The sequence below is a fragment of the Somniosus microcephalus genome, chromosome 3 (genome assembly GCF_052327205.1).
Source record: "Somniosus microcephalus isolate GS21.2 chromosome 3, FLI_Smic_1.0, whole genome shotgun sequence".
In the NCBI taxonomy this organism is placed as follows: domain Eukaryota; kingdom Metazoa; phylum Chordata; class Chondrichthyes; order Squaliformes; family Somniosidae; genus Somniosus; species Somniosus microcephalus.
Genome location: NC_140989.1, coordinates 41400092 through 41418735, shown reverse-complemented (window position 1 = coordinate 41418735; position 18644 = coordinate 41400092). Strand labels below are relative to the sequence as shown.

Sequence of the window (18644 nt, the reverse complement as noted above, 5' to 3'; positions counted from 1 at the left end):
TTCTATTTGTTATTTCAAGATGAATGCTGGCAGACCTGCAGAATACAAAAACCCATGCCTGCAGAAGTAAAATGCCGAGTTGTGAACAACTATAACGTCAGCCAACCGAAGGACATGAATGCAGATACTTCTAAAATAAAATGGATAATAGATACATGGGAATGAGTTCAAAGGCTGTAATCTAATAGAAGGGTTGGCGTGCTGCCACAAAACTATGAGCTTGAAACCCAAGTGGCTTATACCTGTCATGAGAACATCAACATTACCTTACAGCTCCAGTATTATATTCAATAATATGTGCAGCTTTATTTGTACAGGGTTCCTTATGACACGATGTTTCCACTTGCGCGGGGGTGGGGGTGTCCAAAGCTAGGGGACGTAAATATAAGACAGTCACTAATAAATCCAATAAGGAATTCAGGAGAAACTTTTTTACCAGGAGAGTGGTTGGAATGTGGAACTTGCGACCACAAGGAGTAGTTGAGGTGAATAGCCTGGATGCATTTAAGGGGAAGCTAGATAAGTATGAGGGAGAAAGGAACAGAAGGATATGCTGATCGGGTTGCATGAAGTAGGGTGGGAGGAGGCTCATGTGGAGCACAGACCAGTTGGGCCAAATGGCCTGTTTCTGTGCTGTAAATTCCATACAATTTTATGGCGTGTTTAAAAAAAAAAGGGAAGTGGAGAAAAATACCACTTCAAAGAGGGAGTCTTATTCTCAGCAACAAACATTGATCCAGATGTTCCTCAGCGATGGCTTTGCCACCAGAACCGTGGCAATATTGGCTTTCGACCACCCAATTCACCTCTTGCCAAACCCTAGCAACTTTCTGGGGTTCAGCCTCATTAGCATTTTTCAGGCAGGCTTTGAGTGGTCGTCCCGCCTGCACTGAGGAGCCTGCTGCAGGCCTCGAGGACCCGAGCAGCGGAGCGGAGCTAGCTGCCTGCAACGTAGGATTGCCAAACCTCCAGGATTGTTTGGAGTCTTCAGAGATTAAAGGTTAGCACCGGAATAGACCCGTGTCTCCTGGACACAGCTACGAGCAATCCAGGGGGAAATAAAATCACATGGACGTTAAAACAAAAATGTTACAGAGAGATATTGGGGCAGAAATTCCTCCCCAAACGCACGAGTACGGAAGGGGTACTCACGCGTCTGGCCGGAGGAAATGCCGGTTTTCAGCATGCACAGCGCATGCGCTGAAAACCGGCATTTCCTCTCCTCTAACCCAAGAGTTGAAGAGGCTAGCGCATGCGCTGTAGGGGGCAGCGCGTGCGTCTTGGATTTCCTCTGTTTTGGGGGATTTGCGCATGTCTAAAGGCCTCCGGTCTTTACGCTTGTAAAAAGCACACGTAAGTATTTATTTTTACAGGTAAGTGGTGTTTTAGTGCAATTTAGAAAAAAAATTTCCACAGGTTTATTATTTTAAAGAATCTACAATAAGGTAAGTTTAGTTTTAGACCCTTTTTATTAAAAAATTATTTTTTTCAAAAAAAAAAGTTTAAATTATTTTTTTAAACTTATTTATACTTAATTTAATGATTGGGATGTTTTTAAAAATGTTATTTAAAGTTTAAGTAGTGTTTTGGGGTGCAGTACTTCTCATGAGTTTGACATTTCTTACTCTCAAACTTATGAATGAAGTTTCCCCTCCCCTGATTGGCTGAACAGTGCTCACCTGATCCCAGCCGGCACATCGCACTAACTACGCCGCTGGGTCAGGTTAGCACAGCGCGCCGACATCAGAACCTGGCCACTGAAAGGAAATCCACTGCGGGCCAGGTTTCAGATGTTGGCGCGCAGGATGAGCGCACATCGGGGGCTTGCACGCGCGACAAGCCCCCGACACCAAGTTCTGGACCAATGTTACTTAATAATAATGACTGATAACATGATGCAAATGAATACCTGCCACATTTTTGCGGTGGAATGTTAAAAGGGCATCAGAGACAATTGTCCTCACATAGTACAAAAAGGGGAATTTCCTTCCCAATCACAGAACCAAAGAGAAATATGGAACAAAAATGGTATTATTGCTGAGGATAATTTCCACATTGCCAGCTCTGTAAATATCTCTTTCTTGTTTTTATTTTTTAACTTTTATATAAATAATATTGTACTGAAAGTGCTTCAAGATGCCATCATGAATGTTGACCGTTCCATTGGCATCAATTCATGCACCACATTGATATTTTCATCCCCATATTCCCTCAATAATTGCATTGTGCCACCACTATCAAAATACATTTAGCATGCAGGTACTAATCTTCATTATGTGGTAGATTATACTTTTCACTGAAACTGGTACTAATCTAGGTGCAAAATGTTCCAGCAGTCACTTCTCCACCACAACCAGAAACGAGAAAAAAATCTAAGGCTATGTAATGATTGCATCTACGGGGACACTAGATAAACACATGAGGGAGAAAGGAATAGCAGGTTATGCTGATGGGGTTAGAGGAAGAGGGGTGGAAGGAGGCTTGTGTGGAGCATAAAGACCGGCATGGACCTGTTGGGCCGAATGGCTGTACATTCTATGTAATTTATGACCCATTTAGATTACAGATAGCAGCTCTACTGTTCTGTAGAGCTGTAAGCTTTCATGTTGGTTTTATATTAACATTAAAAATGCAATGGTCTCCCAACATATCATATTGAGGTCATTTGAAACCTTTTTTTAAGACTTAGATATCAACTGGCAGGAAGCTATCAATCTTCCTCTCAGATGAAAAGTCTTAAACATAAAAATTAATCAGAAAAAAATAGAGATTGGTGAAGGCTGACCAGTTTTCTAAGAGGTAAAGAAGGATCAAGGAAAAATATGCATTAAATTTAGGAAAAGACTTAGGGACAATATTTCAAAGCCTTCTCAGAAATTACGTTCAATCCAGAATAGTGCCAGAGGCTTTTCAGGTATAAAGATATTGAGCAAGTGGGTTAACATTTAAACAGAGGACAAAAAAATAAATTGCAGAGGAGCAATGTTCCTTTGACAGGAATAAGCAGTCAAGAAACAAAATAACAAGTACATAAGTCAAGCTACAAGGACAGCTGAGCTTCAGGAGGGACAACTTTTAAAAAAAAAATAGGTTTGTGGGGCACTGAACCGGGTCCTCAAAACGTATTTGAGACTTTCATCGCATGCAAGGTAAATACAATGGCCCTACAAGTCATCAGCTGTGCTCCACCGGCCTGAGTGCAGGGCTGTCCTCAGCAGAGTATCAAGGGTCATCTGTTCTGTGGGCATCCGCATCAGGATGCCGACAGGTGAGGGGCAGGAAATGCCAGGTGGCCTTTTAGGAGGGCCAATGGCAAGCCCCCTTTAAAGGTGCTCCAAATCAAGCATGCAAATGAAAGAAAGAAAGACTTGCATTTATATAGCGCCTTTCACGACCACTGGACGTCTCAAAGCGCTTTACAGTCACTTTTGAAGTGGAGTCACTGTTGTAATGTAGGAAACGTGGCAGCCAATTTGGGCACAGCAAGCTCCCACAAACAGCAATGTGATAATGACCAAATAATCTGTTTTTGTTATGTTGGTTGAGGGATAAATATTGGCCAGGGCACCAGGGATAACTCCCCTACTCTTCTTCGAAATAGTGCCATGAGATCTTTTATGTCCACCTGCGAAAGCAGATGGGGCCTCGGTTTAACATCTCATCCGAAAGACGGCACTTCCGACAGTGCAGCACTCCCTCAGCACTGCACTGGAGTGTCAGCCTAGCTTTCTGACTCAGAAGCGAAGGTGCTACCAACTGAGCCACAGCTGACACCTGAGGGATTTCCAGGGTCTTCGAAGCCAAGACCCTAGCCTGGAGTAATGGATATTTACCTCTCTCATATTCTGGATGTCTGAAAGGAGTGGGTGACCATCTGCATTCAGATCTAATGCAGCATTAATAGCCTACAGTAGAATTGTGGTTATGGTACTAACCTACTACATGAGTTTAAATCTTACCATGGTAAGTTGTGAATTTGAATTCAATGACTCTGGTCATTTGTGTCCCATCATTAAAGAAAAAGACCAAGAAAACTGCCGGAATGTCATTGCCCTAAGAAGGCTGACCACGTTTCCAGGATAATTAGTCATTGGTGATAAATGTGATCTTTCCAGAATCACCCAAATGCTAGATTTTTTTTTTTTTTTTTTAATCGGTGAAGCTCCATGCTACAATGGAGTAATTGCAGATGTCTTTTGCAAGATTTGATTCTCTTCCGGCCTTCATCCAGACTGGATTTGAGGATTTTAAGGATTAAATTCAGTCTGGATTAGCAGAATTAAGCGAGAATGTGGGCACATTGAGTCAGCTTGCCTCCACTAATCTACGCCTTGCTTCAGATCCAGGCCAACTGTTGTGTTATTTCTGCCCCTACGCCCACTGTGGCTTGCCATATCTCACTCGAGGACTTTCAAGAAATTATAGAATGAGTAGGATTATCCACTCACCGTGGAGAAGCTCCGCAGTTGCCTGTCATCACAAGCTGCCAGAGACTGAGTGGTGTCAGTTCACGGTCTTCAACTCTATACCAGGTCTGTCATACCAGCATCAAACATTATTAATGAGCTTGCAACTGAGTCACGGACTCTAGCACTTCTCCCAGAAGAAAAAATGCATATTGTTGCAGGTAAAAATAAAAGTAAAACAGTGTTGCTTGACTTTCTGTGAGAGTCAACTGAGGGATTGTACTGTAGACTTCAGATAGTTGAGGGGGGGGAATGCTTAAGAAATCTCATGGAAAGAAAGAGACTTTCTAACCTGAATACATTCATTACAGTTAAATAAAATCATTATTGACATTGATGACATTCTAAATGTATTTTGGATGAACTCTACACACAAGATTATGCATCCTTCAGTCACCCTCACCAAACACCTGGGAGGATTCACTTGCCTTTATTTAAGCAGCCTGATTACTTAACTCTTTTGAATACTGAATGTCTTTTGTGGTTTTTAAAAAGGCATTCATACTTTCATTTCTATTCTCAATCTGCCAAACTGAGCAAATGATGAAAGGTCTTCGACCTGAAACATTAACTCTGTTTCTCTCTCCACTGAGTATTTCCAGCATTTTCTGTTTTTATTCTAAATGACTGCGGTGTGGTACTATATGATATGATGGCTAGACCTGTACTGCATTTGCCTGTCTTCCTGTGGCTGAATCCAACCCCCTTAGTGTAGCGTAGATTCCAGCTCAAGTGTATAGCAGATGGCCTATCAGTAAGTAACCAGCACACTTACTGCAATCTCTGCAGCAAGGCTAGTTTCATCGGAGGGTGAGCAATCAACCGCACATTTGATGCTATAACCTTGGAGCATGATGCACTTTCCACTGAAGTACCAATCATGCCAGCAGTAATAAGCTTCATTACCATAATACACATCATCACCCGGTGCACAGAAGCCACTTTGTCTGAACAACAACTACTTGCATTTATGTAACAGCGCTAATGCAGTAAAACGTCACAAGGTGCTTCACAGAAGTGTTAGCAAACAAAATTTGACACTGAGCCATATAAGGAGATATTAGGGCAGGTGACCAAAAGCTTGTCAAAGAGGTAGGTTTTAAGGAGTGCCTTGAAGGAGGAGAGAGAGGTAGAGGGGCAGAGAGGTTTCGGGAGCGAGCTTAGAGCATAGGCAGCTGAAGGCACTGCTGCCAATGGTGGAGCGATGAAAATCAGGGATGTGCAAGAGGCCAGAGCTCAGAGATCTCGGAGGGTTGCAGGGTAGGAGGAGGTTACACAGTTAGGGAGGGGCGAGGCCATGGAGGGATTTGAAAACAAGGAAGAGAACTTAAAATCGAGGCGTTACTGGACCAGCAACTGTCAGTATGTGATAAATAGCGAATGAGAAGAGTGCGATACACTGAACTCCCAATATTACTGCTGATTGCCAAATAAATTCTGCGGATTTTTTAAATATTTTCTTTATCAGACCAGACACTGCTTTAGAGATATGTGAACTTCCCTGTTACATTAGCAAGGGGGGGGGGGAAGAACAACACCTATACCTTGGAAGTTAAGGTTTCAGCATTACAGAAAGCAGAAATATAACACACACAAACATTCAAATGATATGGTTGCTCAAGGTACTCACTTCCTGGGAAGCTTTAATTTCTTCACCTTCTCTTCTGCCTGGTCATCAGCAATGCCTACATGGCAACCCAAAGCCATAAGGGTTCTGCAAAATAAATATACAAGAATAAATAAGACTTCAACCAACACCAAGGGTCAACTTTTACATTGTGTTAACAACACAGAAACAGGCCATTCGGCCCGACTGGTCCACGCTGGTGTTTATGCTCCACACGAGCCTCCTCCCACTCTTCTTCATCTAACCCCGTCAACATATCCTTCCATTCCTTTCTCCCTCATATGTTTACCTAACTTCCTATTAAATGCATCTATTCCACTTGCCTCAACTAGTCCTTGTGGTAGCGAGTTCCACATTCTAATCACTCTCTGGGTAAAGAAGTTTCTCCTGAATTTTCAAGCAACAAAAACTTTTATCAGCTCCAGGCACAGTTTAATTTCTTACACAGCAAAAGCTAAACTTTATGAATTAACAAGTAAAAAGACTGTTTTGTCCACTATACAAGTTAGCTGGTATATTTCTCCATCTCATGGCATTCACTGCCGTGAGCCAGTGTCAGTTTAAAGTAACGCAATCAGAGAAACATATGGCCTGTTGCTTGTGGCAGTACTCCCTCTTTTAACTGGTGCCATCTACACCAATCCCATTTCTCTGCCCTTACCTTATGATTCATTTTCAATCATTTTATTTCTTCAGAAACTTCAGCAATGCATAGGTGAAGCTGTTATCATCAAATAACTTCAAATTTCTTTCAAAGTATTTTTTAATTAGCATTCAAAGTTTCTGAAACTGGCCATGGATTCCTGCTGTGCACTCATCATCAGCCCCTGATTTTTCTACCCAGTAGAATGAGGAGGGTGGGAATCACGGGCTGGTGAGAACCAAGCAGCAAACGCTGGCCGCAATGACCAAAATTCAGCAGATTCTGGCTGTGGGGTGATTCCACGATCCAACACTCCCAATGGGGGGAGTGGTGCTAGCAGAGAATGGCGAAAGATAATAGGGGTGATTCCATGGTCCATCGCTGCCAGTGGGGAGTGGTGCTAGCAGAGAATGGTTATGGATAATAGGGGCCCGATTTCCATCCCTATTTTTGGGTGGGAATGGGGCGGTAGCACGATGAAAATTCAGGCCGGTGTCTGGGCGGCCGCCAGTTTGGCGGAGTGCTTGAAACGGGCCAAAAACAGGCGGACACTTCATTCGCGCATGCAAATCGGGGTCCTTTGACATTACTAGGAGCCGAACACAATTTTCGGGTTTTCTTGGTGTTGAGTAGCCTAGCCAATGGTCCTTAAAGGGGTAGCTGCAGGCCGCTCAGAATAAGGTGAGATTATGGTTTAAAACTGAAGCTTTTTTTTAAGTTCATAAGAAGAATTGGTGCTCCTCTTGGCGCCACGAAAATCAACCCCCGTGATGCCAAAACCTCTGCTGCCCTCCCCAAGAAGTGGCCCCCCACCACTTAGTGGCACTGGCTGGGCTCCGCGCTGGAGATGACGGATTTTTGGGCCCCTCCGGCTGGTGAGCTGCTTGAAATGTGTGAGAAGCTTGCCGACCTAATGATAATGAGGACCAGCCAGGAAAATTGAGCAGGCCTCGCACCGGGGCCATCGGATGGTCTGGGATCACACTCCACCTACCGCCCGCCCAATTTCCACCAAAACCAAAAAAACAACCCGAGGAGGGATTCCGCGACCCGTCAACCCCTAGCGGGGAGCGGTACTCACAGGCAGTGCATCTCAGAGGATCATCGAAACATAGAAAAAAAATAGGAGCAGGCGTAGGCCATTCGGCCCTTTGAGCCTGCTCCGCCATTCACAGATGCTGATCACAGGTGCTCAGCTGTGATCTCCCTACTGCAAGAATCGCTCGTCACTGGGGTACCAGAACATGGTGAGAACACTCCTCATAAGGTGAGGATAAGTGAAATACAAGTCACATTTCATAGTGCTTTAAGGTGAGTACAGCACCAATTGGAACACACAGGTTTGGGTGTCCTTGTGCACCAGTTGCTGAAGGTAAGCGTGCAGGTGCAGCAGGCGGTTAAGGCGGCAAATGGTATGTTGGCCTTCGTAGCAAGAGGGTTCGAGTACAGGAACAAGGATGTCTTGCTGCAGTTGTACAGGGCCTTGGTGAGACCACATCTTGAGTATTGTGTGCAGTTTTGGTCGCCTTATCTGAGGAAGGATGTTCTTGCCATGGAGGGAGTGCAGCGAAGATTCACCAGACTGATACCTGGGATGGCAGGAATGACGTATGAGGAGAGATTGGGTTGATTGGGCTTATACTCGCTGGAGTTTAGAAGAATGAGAGGGGATCTCATTGAAACTTATAACATTCTGACAGGACTGGACAGACTAGATGCAGGAAGGATGTTCCCGATGGTCGGGGAGTCCAGAACCAGGGGTCACAGTCTAAGGATAAGGGGTAAGCCATTTAGGACAGAGATGAGGAGGAATTTCTTCACCCAGAGAGTGGTGAACCTGTGGAATTCTCTACCACAAAAGGCAGTGGAGGCCAATTCACTAAATATATTCAAGAAGGAGTTGGATATATTTCTTAAGGCTAAAGGGATCAAGGGATATGGGGAGAAAGCAGGGACAGGGTACTGAATTTGGATGATCAGCCATGATCTCGTTGAATGGCGGAGCAGGCTCGAGGGGCCGAATGACCTACTCCTGCTCCTATCTTCTATGTATCTATGTTTATGTTCCCATTTCTTGGACTTCTGTTTGCATTTAGATGGTAGATTCAGTTTCATTCTGATTGTACTAATAAAGAAAGTGGAGGGGAGAGGACATTACTGGAGCACCAGAGATAATGGATTGCTATATTCTGCCAAGTCAGCCAGAAAATCAGATGCAAAAGTCTGGTTATTCATTAGACTTCCCACAGATCAGTCACCCACATTATACTAACCCTGGAGACTGCATCCTGAATCAGTCTCAACCAGTCTGCATAATTGTATACTCGTAAAGTGTTCTCCTCCCAGCACATGTGCATGAATCAGTGGCATTGCAGAGAATAAAACACCTTCCAGTTATCACATTGTCAAAACATCTTCACATAACACGTTACTTTTGGAGTGCTGTGACCTGTTGTGTGGGCAAATTGAGACGACGTCAACTTTATAAATATCATCATATTACCATCTCAAGTGACTTCCGAGTGAAACCAGCCCTGAGAAAATTGTGCAGCAGTGTCATTACAAGCAGTTGTTTCAGAATTTAGGAGCAGCTGGGTTGCGAAGGTGGGTCTGTTCGAATGCAGGCTGGTTCACTACTAACCATTCCCTATCTTCAATGGCACCGAAGAAATAGATTATCTGGGGGAATTATTAGCACTCTGATTTCCAGCTACTAATATTACTATTTGCTGTGGCAATGCTTTTTGCATGACTTCTAAAGACAGCGTTATAGACAGAGGCCCTGAAATTGCAATGGCAATGATCCAGGCACTTACACAAGGATTGCACCCACTGGTGCCCTCCACCCTCCAGCACTGACCCCATTAGAGTATGCAGTCAGTTCAAGGGCACCTCATTTGCGCAGGACCACTGGAGGCCTGTGTCAGCCAGCTTCACACTATCAGATACTCCAGTTCCTACTGCTATCTGGGGAAGTGTCCAATTCACCTTCCCAACCCCCCCACCCACCACCAGGAGAAACAATGACTCACTCTCTTTGGCCTGCTTTCTTTAAAAAAAACTTACCTATTCTTTGGGGGTCCAAGCAACTTGCCTGATCTGATCTGGTCTGGCCTCTCTCCTCTTCTCACACACACACCCTCTCCTCCTCCCCCTCCCCCTCCCCCCCCTCCTCCCCACAGTCCCCCCCCTCCTGCTTGGTAGGGGGTCATACGCTTCTTGAGGCCAGTGCAGCTCATCTCACTGGCCATACCAACCTCCAGCCGTACGCCACTTAGGTTAGGGAAGCACAAACTCCCAATGAAGGAAGTCCCCACCACCAGCCTCACCTGCTTTCGGTCAATGGCTCTTACAAGGCCAAGCAGAAACATGCAAATCCAAGTCCTGTCCTATTTCAGGGCCTTTCCGCCACATTCTTTTCAGCCCAATATTTACTGTGCTTGGATGAGAATTTTCAAACTTCTTTTGTTTAATGAATGAATATATGGGCACTATTTCTAAAATATAGTTTAAACTAATGCCTTACCTCCAATTCTATACCAAAAATACCCACACTTGCTCATTAAAGTCATAATTAAAATAAAGCTTTCGCAATCGATTAATTTTATGATTCTTATTACAAAAGGTTTCGGATTTAGACAGTATCGTGCCATATCAGGTCTGCATGGCTGCCATCCAGTCCTGATATGGCAGAGCACTGTCGAAATGCACTTCATCTCAGAAACAGAAGAATTAATTAGAATTGCTGAGATTGCCCCAAGTGGATTAAATAGACTGCTGTAATTTTGTACACATGCTCTAGTGCAAACATTTAGGCTTTTCCTCTTACATTTTAATATCAGACAAGCGTCTCCATTGTAAAGCAGAGCTATTATTATTCTTCCCACTTAATGAATAGCTCTTGGTTGTTTTTTTAGTCCTCCAGTCAGAACACTCGATGCTGGTTTGGAACACCTGCGATGCTATGTATTATGGGCAAGTGACACGTTGCAATGAGCAATGTCCACTTTACTAGGCACCAGCTTCATTGCTTAAATGAAAACAATGCCACAGAAGCAGGCCATGCACAGATACTGTGGGTCTCTGGTTACATCTCTTACATTAGTTGTAGGGAAATGAGGGCCAAGAACACCAAGCAATCTAAATGCGTCAGAGAAGGCAAGAGAAATAGTTTAAAAATGACTGCTAAAACATATATATTCTGCGAACCTGTTAAAACTAAGGGATACAAGGGTAAATTATCTGAGGCTCCACTCCATGGTAATTTTCCTCAACGGAAAATCAGGAGCACCACAATTCAGGCACGTTAAGCTCCCTACTGGGAGCACAGCCTTGCAAAACAGTCCTCTGTATTTTCCTCTGCTTGTTAATCTTAGCAAAATGGTAGATGCCGTGCTTTTACACTAAATGAGAGCATGGAGGAAATTGAATAACATTGTGTTTGTTACATCCGACCTCACCACACGAACTCTATGTGCAACCAATATTTTTCTTTCCTTCCACGATTACACTAAAGCTACTAAGCAAAATTCTACGCCTGTTTGCCTCTCTGTACAGTAATTCAGTGACAGTTTCTACTCATTCTAAGAACGTCATTTTTAGACATTTATTTGAAATTAAACACTTTCAGTCATTTGTTTGTGAATTCAAATTCAAGTATAGTTTATATTATTAAAAGGAGTATTTTATGCTCGTCAGATAGTTCAAAAATTAAATATGCACGTCTCATAGCCCTGCGGCAGTAAATTTCAGTTCCAGGAATACTTAAATAATGTTTCTTATTTTTGCTCGACCGCTATATTAGCGAAACTGAGAGAAACAACTGGGAGTCGTTGTGGGTGAACAATAAATAAAACATTGTGCACGAAGACGCCCAAACTACAGCAAGGGCACAGTTGCTGCATTACTGTCAAGGAGAGAGCTGGGAGTAATCTCCTTGGAGAGTGTCTGCAGATAAGAGGTATGAAATGAAAATGCTAAGTGTGACAACACTTCTGTTGTTTGTGCCTTTGACTTTAACGTGCAAATAAATTTGACTGGATCTAAGGCAAGCAGAGATCCTAGCACAAAATCAAAAACGGACGTTTGAAATAATTCAGAAGCTGTGCTTACTATTGGGACAGGTTCTGGGGGAGGTGGGACCTGTACAGGTCGGATGGGTTGCACCTCAATAGAGCCGGGACCAATGTCCTCGCAGGGGGGCGGCGGGGAGGGTGGTGGTTTGCTAGTGCAGTTGAGGAAGGTTTAAACTCATTTGGCAGGGGGATGGGCAGAAGGATGTAGCATTAGAAAGGAGAAACAAGGTGCACAAAGGATTGCGAGAGACAGATAGCACTACAGTAAGAAATAGCATGGTATTAATGGGGTCAAACTAAGAGAGAATACAAGAAGGTCTAAGATAGGTTTACAGTGCATGTGTGTGAATGCACGAAGTATGGTAAATAAGGTTAGTGAGCTGCAGGCGCAGATACACACATGGGAATATGGTGTCATAGCGATCACGGAGACCTGGCTCAAAAAAGGGCAGGATTTGGTACTAAGTATTCCTGGATAAAAGGTGTTCAGGAAAGATAGGAAGGAGGTGGAGTGGCAGTATTGATTAAGGAGAATATTACAGTGCTGGAGAGAGAGGATGTCCTGGAGGGGTCAAGAACAGAATCTCTTTGTTTAGAGTTAAGAAACAATAGCGGTACCATTGCACTATTAGTGTCAGTGGATAGCACCCTCACCTCTGAGTCAGAAGGTCATGGGTTCAAGTCCCACTCCAGGGACTTGAGCACATAAAACTAGGCTGACACTCCAGTGCAGTGCTGAGGGAGTGCTACACTGTTGGAGGTGCCGTCTTTCGGATGAGACGTTAAACCGAGGCCCCGTCTGCTCTCTCAGGTGGACGTAAAAGATCCCATGGCACTATTTTGAAGGAGAGCAGGGGAGATATCCCCGGTGTCCTGGCCAATACTTATCCCTCAACCAACATAACAAAAACAGATTATCTGGCCATTATCACATTGCTGTTTGTGGGAGCTTGCTGTGTGCAAATTGGCTGCCGCATTTCCCACATTACAACAGTGACTCCATTTCAAAAGTACTTCATTGGTTGTAAAGCGCTTTGAGACGTCCAGTGGTCGTGAAAGGCGCTATATAATTGCAAGTCTTTCTTTCTTTACTAGGTGTATTCTATAGGCTGCCAACTAGTGGGAAGGATAGAGGAGCAAATTTGCAGGGAAATTACAGAGAGGTGCAAGAACTATAGAGTAGTGATAATGGGGGACTTCAGCTATCCTAATATAGACTGGGATAGTAATACTGTAAAGTGCAGAGAGAGGAAAGAATTTCTGAAGTGTGTTCAGGAGAACTTTCTTGATGAGTATGTTTCCAGCCCAACGAAGAAGGAAGCATTGCTGGATCTGGTTCTGGGGACTGAGGTGGGTCAAGTGGAGCAAGTGTTAGTAGGGGAACATTTAGGGAACAGTGATCACAGTATCATAAGGTTTAGATTAGCTATGGAAAAGGACAGGGAGCAATCTACAGTAAAAATACTTAATTGGAGGAGGGCCAATTTCAGTGGGTTGAGAATGGATCTGGCCCGGGTAAATTGGAATCAAAGATTGGCAGGCATAACTGTAATCGAACAATGAGCTGTCTTTAAAGAGGAGATGGTTCGGGTACAGTTAAGGTGCATTCCCACAAGGGGAAAAGGTAGTGCAACCAAAGCCAGAGCTCCCTGGATTATGAAAGAAATAGAGAGTAAGATGAAGGTGGTGTATGACAGATGTCAGGTTGAGAATACAAGTGAGAACCAGACTGAATACAGAAAGGTCAGAGGGGAAGTGAAAAAAGAAATAAGAGGGGCAAAGAGAGAGTATAAGAACAGATTGGCAGCTAACATAAAAGGGAATTCAAAAGTCTTCTGTAGGCATATAAATAGTAAACAGGTAGTAAGGGGAGGGGTGGGGCCAATTAGGGGCCAAAATAGAGACCTACGCATGGAGGCAGAAGAACTTTGCATCTGTCTTTACCAAGGAAGAAGATGCTGCTAAAGTCATAGTGAAATGGAGGTAGTTGAGATACTGGATGGGATAAAAATTGATAAAGAGGTACTAGAAAGGCCGGCTATACTTAAAGTAGATAAGTCATCAGAACCGGATAGGATGCATCCTAGGATGCTGAGGGAAGTAAAGGTGGAAATTGCGGAGGTACTGGCCATAATCTTCCAAACCTCCTTGGATATGGGGGGTGGTGCCAGAGGACTGGAGAATTGCAAATGTTACACCCTTGTTCAAAAAAGGGTGTAAGGATAAACCCAGCAACTACAGGCCAGTCAGTTTAACTTCAGTAGTGGGCAAGCTTTTAGAAACCGTAATCCGGGACAAAATTAACAGTCACTTGGACAAGTGTGAATTAATTAAGGAAAGCCGGCAAAGATTTGTTAAAGGCAAATTGTGTTAAACTAACTTGATTGAGTTTTTTGATGAGGTAACAGAGAGGGTAGATGAGGGCGATGTGGTGTACATGGACTTCCAAAAGGCGTTTGATAAAGTGCCACATAATAGGCATGTCAGCAAAGTTGAAGCCCATGGAATAAAAGGGACAGTGGCAGCATGGATACAAAATTGGCTAAGTGACAGGAAACAGAGAGCGGTGGTGAACGGTTGTTTTTTGGACTGGAGGAAGGTATACAGTGGTGTTCCCCAGAGGTCCGTACTAGGACCACTGCTTTCCTTGATATATATTAATGACTTGGGTGTACAGGGCACAATTTCAAAATTTGTAGATGACACAAAACTTGGAAGTATAGTGAACAGTGAGGAGGATAGTGATAGACTTCAAGAGGACATAGACAGGCTGGTGGAATGGGCGGACATGTGGCAGATGAAATTTAACAGAGAAAAGTGCGAAGTGATACATTTTGGTAGGAAGAACGTGGAGAGGCAATATAAACTAAAGAGTACAATCCTAAAGGGGGTGCATGGACAGAGAGACCTGGGGGTATATGTGCACAAATCGTTGAAGGTGGCAGGGCAGGTTGAGAAAGCAAGTAAAAAAGCATATGGGATCCTGGGTTTCATCAATAGAGGTAGAGTACAAAAGCAAGGAAGTTATGATGAACATTTATAAAACACGGTTTGGGCTCAACTGGAGTATTTTGTCCAATTCTGGGCACCACACTTTATGAAGGATGTGAAGGCCTTGGAGAGGGTGCAGAAAAGATTTACAAGAATGGTTCCAGGGATGAGGGACTTCAGTTACGTGGATAGACTGGAGAAGCTGCAGTTGTTCTCCTCAGAGCAGAGAAAGTTGAGAGGAGATTTGGTAGAGGTGTTCAAAATCATGAGGGGTCTAGACAGAGAGAAACTGTTCCCATTGGCGGAAGGGTCGAGAACCAGAGGACACAGATTTAAAGTTTTGGTAGGAAGTTTTGGCAGCGAGTGATTAGGATCTGGAATGCACTGCCTGAAAGGGTGGTGGAGGCAGGTTGAATTGTGGCTTTCAAAAGGGAATTGAATAAATACCTGAAGGAAAAAATTTGCAGGCTACGAGGAAAGGGCGGGGGAGTGGGACTAGCTGAAGTGCTCTTGCAGAGAGCCGGCACAGGCTCGACGGGTCGAATGGCCTCCTTCTGTGCTGTAACCATTCTATGATTCTATCCTAAGGGTAATTAACCTATTACATTCTCACTGGGTGAAATGTTCAGAGACCTCAGCCCCGATTTTCGGCTTGTGTAGGAAACGGTCGGGTTTCCCTGAATGTGGGGTTTCTGACACACATAAAAAAGTGTCAGCCAGCTCCACGCAATTTTCCCTCAATTGGCCAATTAATTCCCAGCATGTGGGAAGCCTTGCTAATTGTCTAAATCGAGTCAGAAATCCCCACAGAATGATGTCATCATTCGTGGTGCTTTCAAGGTCCATAGCAAGCACTGCATCCTCTGAAGGCTTCCAAATGAACCACACAGGATGGCAGAGGAGCCTGCAGCAGCTGTGGCCAGTGCCAGACCCCGAGCTGCCTCCAAATTCGATGAGGCTTCACTGCAGGCATTACTGGATGGGGTTAGGGCCCACAGGGAGGTCCTCTTCCCTAGGTCAGGGAGGAAGAGGCCTCCCACTGAGACCAATGCTGCATGGATGCAGCTGTCAGCAGATGCCAACTCGCTGGGAGTCACCAGAAGAACCTTGGCATTACATCTCTAACTCCTTCCTTTACTCCCCCACAGTACCATCCAGAGCCCCCATCCTCACTGTGGAGGAGGAAGAGGCTGTGCAGCCAGACTCCTCAGAGGAAGCTCCAACCTCTGAGGGCGCAGCGTCAGCAGAAGTAAGCGCACCCAGCACCAGCGCAGACACTCACACCTCGGGGGGACCTTCGGGACATAGAGTAGTGTTGTCACCTGGTGTTTCACAGCTCACAAGTGAGCCTCAGCAGATTCTGGAGACAGGGACAGCAGTGGAGCGTGCTCGCCGGAGGGCGCAGGACTCTGCCAGCTCAGCTCAGCTGCGCTGCATGTCGACCCTCTGCCTCTGGGTCCATCCGCAAGAGGAGAGGTGATGGATCTCCATGCACAGATGCAGGAGTCTCTGGCAGGTTTTGTCTCCAGGGTCGCTACGAGTGTGGAGCGAATGGAGGAGTCCCAAGCGACCATGAGCAGAGCCTTTGTGGAGTCATTGGTGCATGAACGCATCACCATGGAAAGGTTGGCAACCTCCATGGAGGAGATAACTCGCCAGGGTACGGAAAACATGGTGAGTGCACAAAAGAGAATGACATCTCTTGAGGAGCGTTGGCTATCTGTTGAACAGAGAAACCAGATCCTCATGGAAGTCCTTCTGAGTAGGACTGCCAGTGCAGATACGGGTCCCCATGGCCCCCTAAAGCGCAGCAAGGTGCTCTCAAGTACTTCCAAGCGCTGGCCCCTTCTGGCCTGTGCAACTTCAGGTGAGTGAGCAGCAGCCTGGTGCTCCTGGTGCTCCTCCTGCTGTTCCTGGTTCTGCTGCTGCCGCCTCTGCTGCTGGAGATCCTCTAATGTCAAGAAGGGAAGGAAAAAAAGGCATCCCATGCTTCTCGTAGATGCCTCCGCTGAGGAAGCGCTGAGTGAGGGTGGCGAGAGGGGCTTCCCAGGAGATCGCATTGGAGAAGTGTGTGAGGCTCCAACCTTCCACAGCTGTGCCTAAGCCTTGAAGAAGTAGCCCCAAACCTGCAACAACAAGGTCCTTCAACATACAAGTGCTGGCCCTTTAAATCGCAGCTTCTCCTTACCTGCAGCTGACAGCTAGCAAGCTTCACTCCAGGTCTCAGCAGCGGGGTTCCCCGCAGGCGGGTTTCAGGTGGGGAAAGCCCCAAAGTCGCAACTGCACGGGAAAATCAACTTCAACAAGCAGACAATTGCTTGTTAGTGCTCCGACGACCAGTCCCGCCAGCGGCAGCCGGGACTGAAGCGGGGCGCGGGGAAACGGCAGTCCGAAAGTCGGACGGGGCGGGGAATCAGGCGGGAGGGGTCCCGACCCGCTTTTTCACCGATTTTCGGCCCCCAGCCACATGAAAAGCCGCCCGACGGCGGCCAGAAAATCGGGGCCCTCCTGTCACTGGTGGGGTCTTGCATGCAGTGGACAGCTTATCAGAAAATGACAGAGGCACTGATTTTCAGTTCATTGGCAGTGCTTCTGTGATTTTCAGAATGATACTGCTGGACCCAAATGAGGTCAGAATAAATTTTACAAAGCATATAGGGATCCAAAAATTGTCAAGTTTATCAAAAACAATACCTAACCTTCAGAAAAAATTGATTTTTTGCTACTGCCCTCAAATAAAGAAAGATTACATAAAATAACAAACTCACTTGAGGGTTTCAAGTGACATCTGCAAATTGTAATTTCGTTCCTGTTCCGGCAACTTGGAGAATTCCACCAGACAAGGGTGCTGCCGTTTGTTGTCATCCCGGATCTGTAAGCAAAACCAGATTTATTGTTGTGCTGTCATAATATAATCAAAAATGTACCTAACATATCTGAGGCAATGCTGATTTTTCTTGCTGCAATAATTTGGATAATATAAATAAACTAAGCTAATATACGCAGAGGGATTTTGGCTACAGTATTACTTCTTCACTTGGATAATGTTTACATTCAGTTTTAGCTAAAATAACAATACAAAAACCTCACATTTCTGCTTGGCTCAAAAGCCTGAAATCTAAGGTAACATTTTTTTGTTCAAAGAAATCTTCCTCACTCCATCATCAATTTTTTTTTAAATGGACAAAATAAAGGCTTGACATTTTCTCAAAAGGTCACATTGTTTCGCTCTGTCGAGACCTGATTTATTGGGTCTCCTTGCCTCAGGGCTGCTCTGGTGATAATGAGACCACCAAGGGGGCGCATTTCAACCGGCAGCCACCTATTCTGGCCTGAAAAGTGGGCGACCAGCAGTTCAAAATTGGAGGAGCACCTCAGCCGCTCCATTGACGCCCAAGGCCCACCTGATGCAATTTTCAGGCGGGCCTGCAAATGGGTGAGCAGACGTACAGCTGCTTAAATATGCAAAAACGAGTCCTATGCCAGTTGTGGGACCCCAATTGCAAAGCTCAGTTACAAATGGGTGGAATGTGCGCCATGCAGGCTCTGCCTATTTCTACCAGGCATCGAGAGGCGTAAAGAGCGGCTGTTAAAAAGGACTCGGGAAATGTTTTATGTTTATTTTTTTCCGTGGACAGAGTGCTTCTCCTGGGCCCACAGAAGAACTCAGGCCCGCTGATGACGCGTTCGTGCCCCGACTCCCCCAGGGATTGTCTCCAAACCATCCCCACCTCCAGACCTGATCTGCTGGTCGGCTCCGTGTGGGAGCCAGACGATTTTCCGCCTTCCACAACCACCAAGTTGCAGCGGGGTGCCCATTTGGTGCCCTCAGCTCACCGGTG

At 45.2% G+C, this 18644-nt stretch overlaps 1 protein-coding gene across 1 annotated transcript in view; it reads right to left on the bottom strand.

Moving 5' to 3' along the window:
* Positions 1-18644, bottom strand: part of ryr2a (ryanodine receptor 2a (cardiac)) — a 957985-nt gene that overhangs the window by 395706 nt on the left and 543635 nt on the right. The window contains exons 23-24 of the mRNA XM_085980259.1: positions 17571-17674; positions 6097-6180 (exon numbers count right to left, since the gene is read on the bottom strand). Of these exons, the coding sequence (XP_085836385.1) occupies positions 6097-6180; positions 17571-17674 (188 nt within the window). The remainder of the gene's footprint in view (positions 1-6096; positions 6181-17570; positions 17675-18644) is intronic.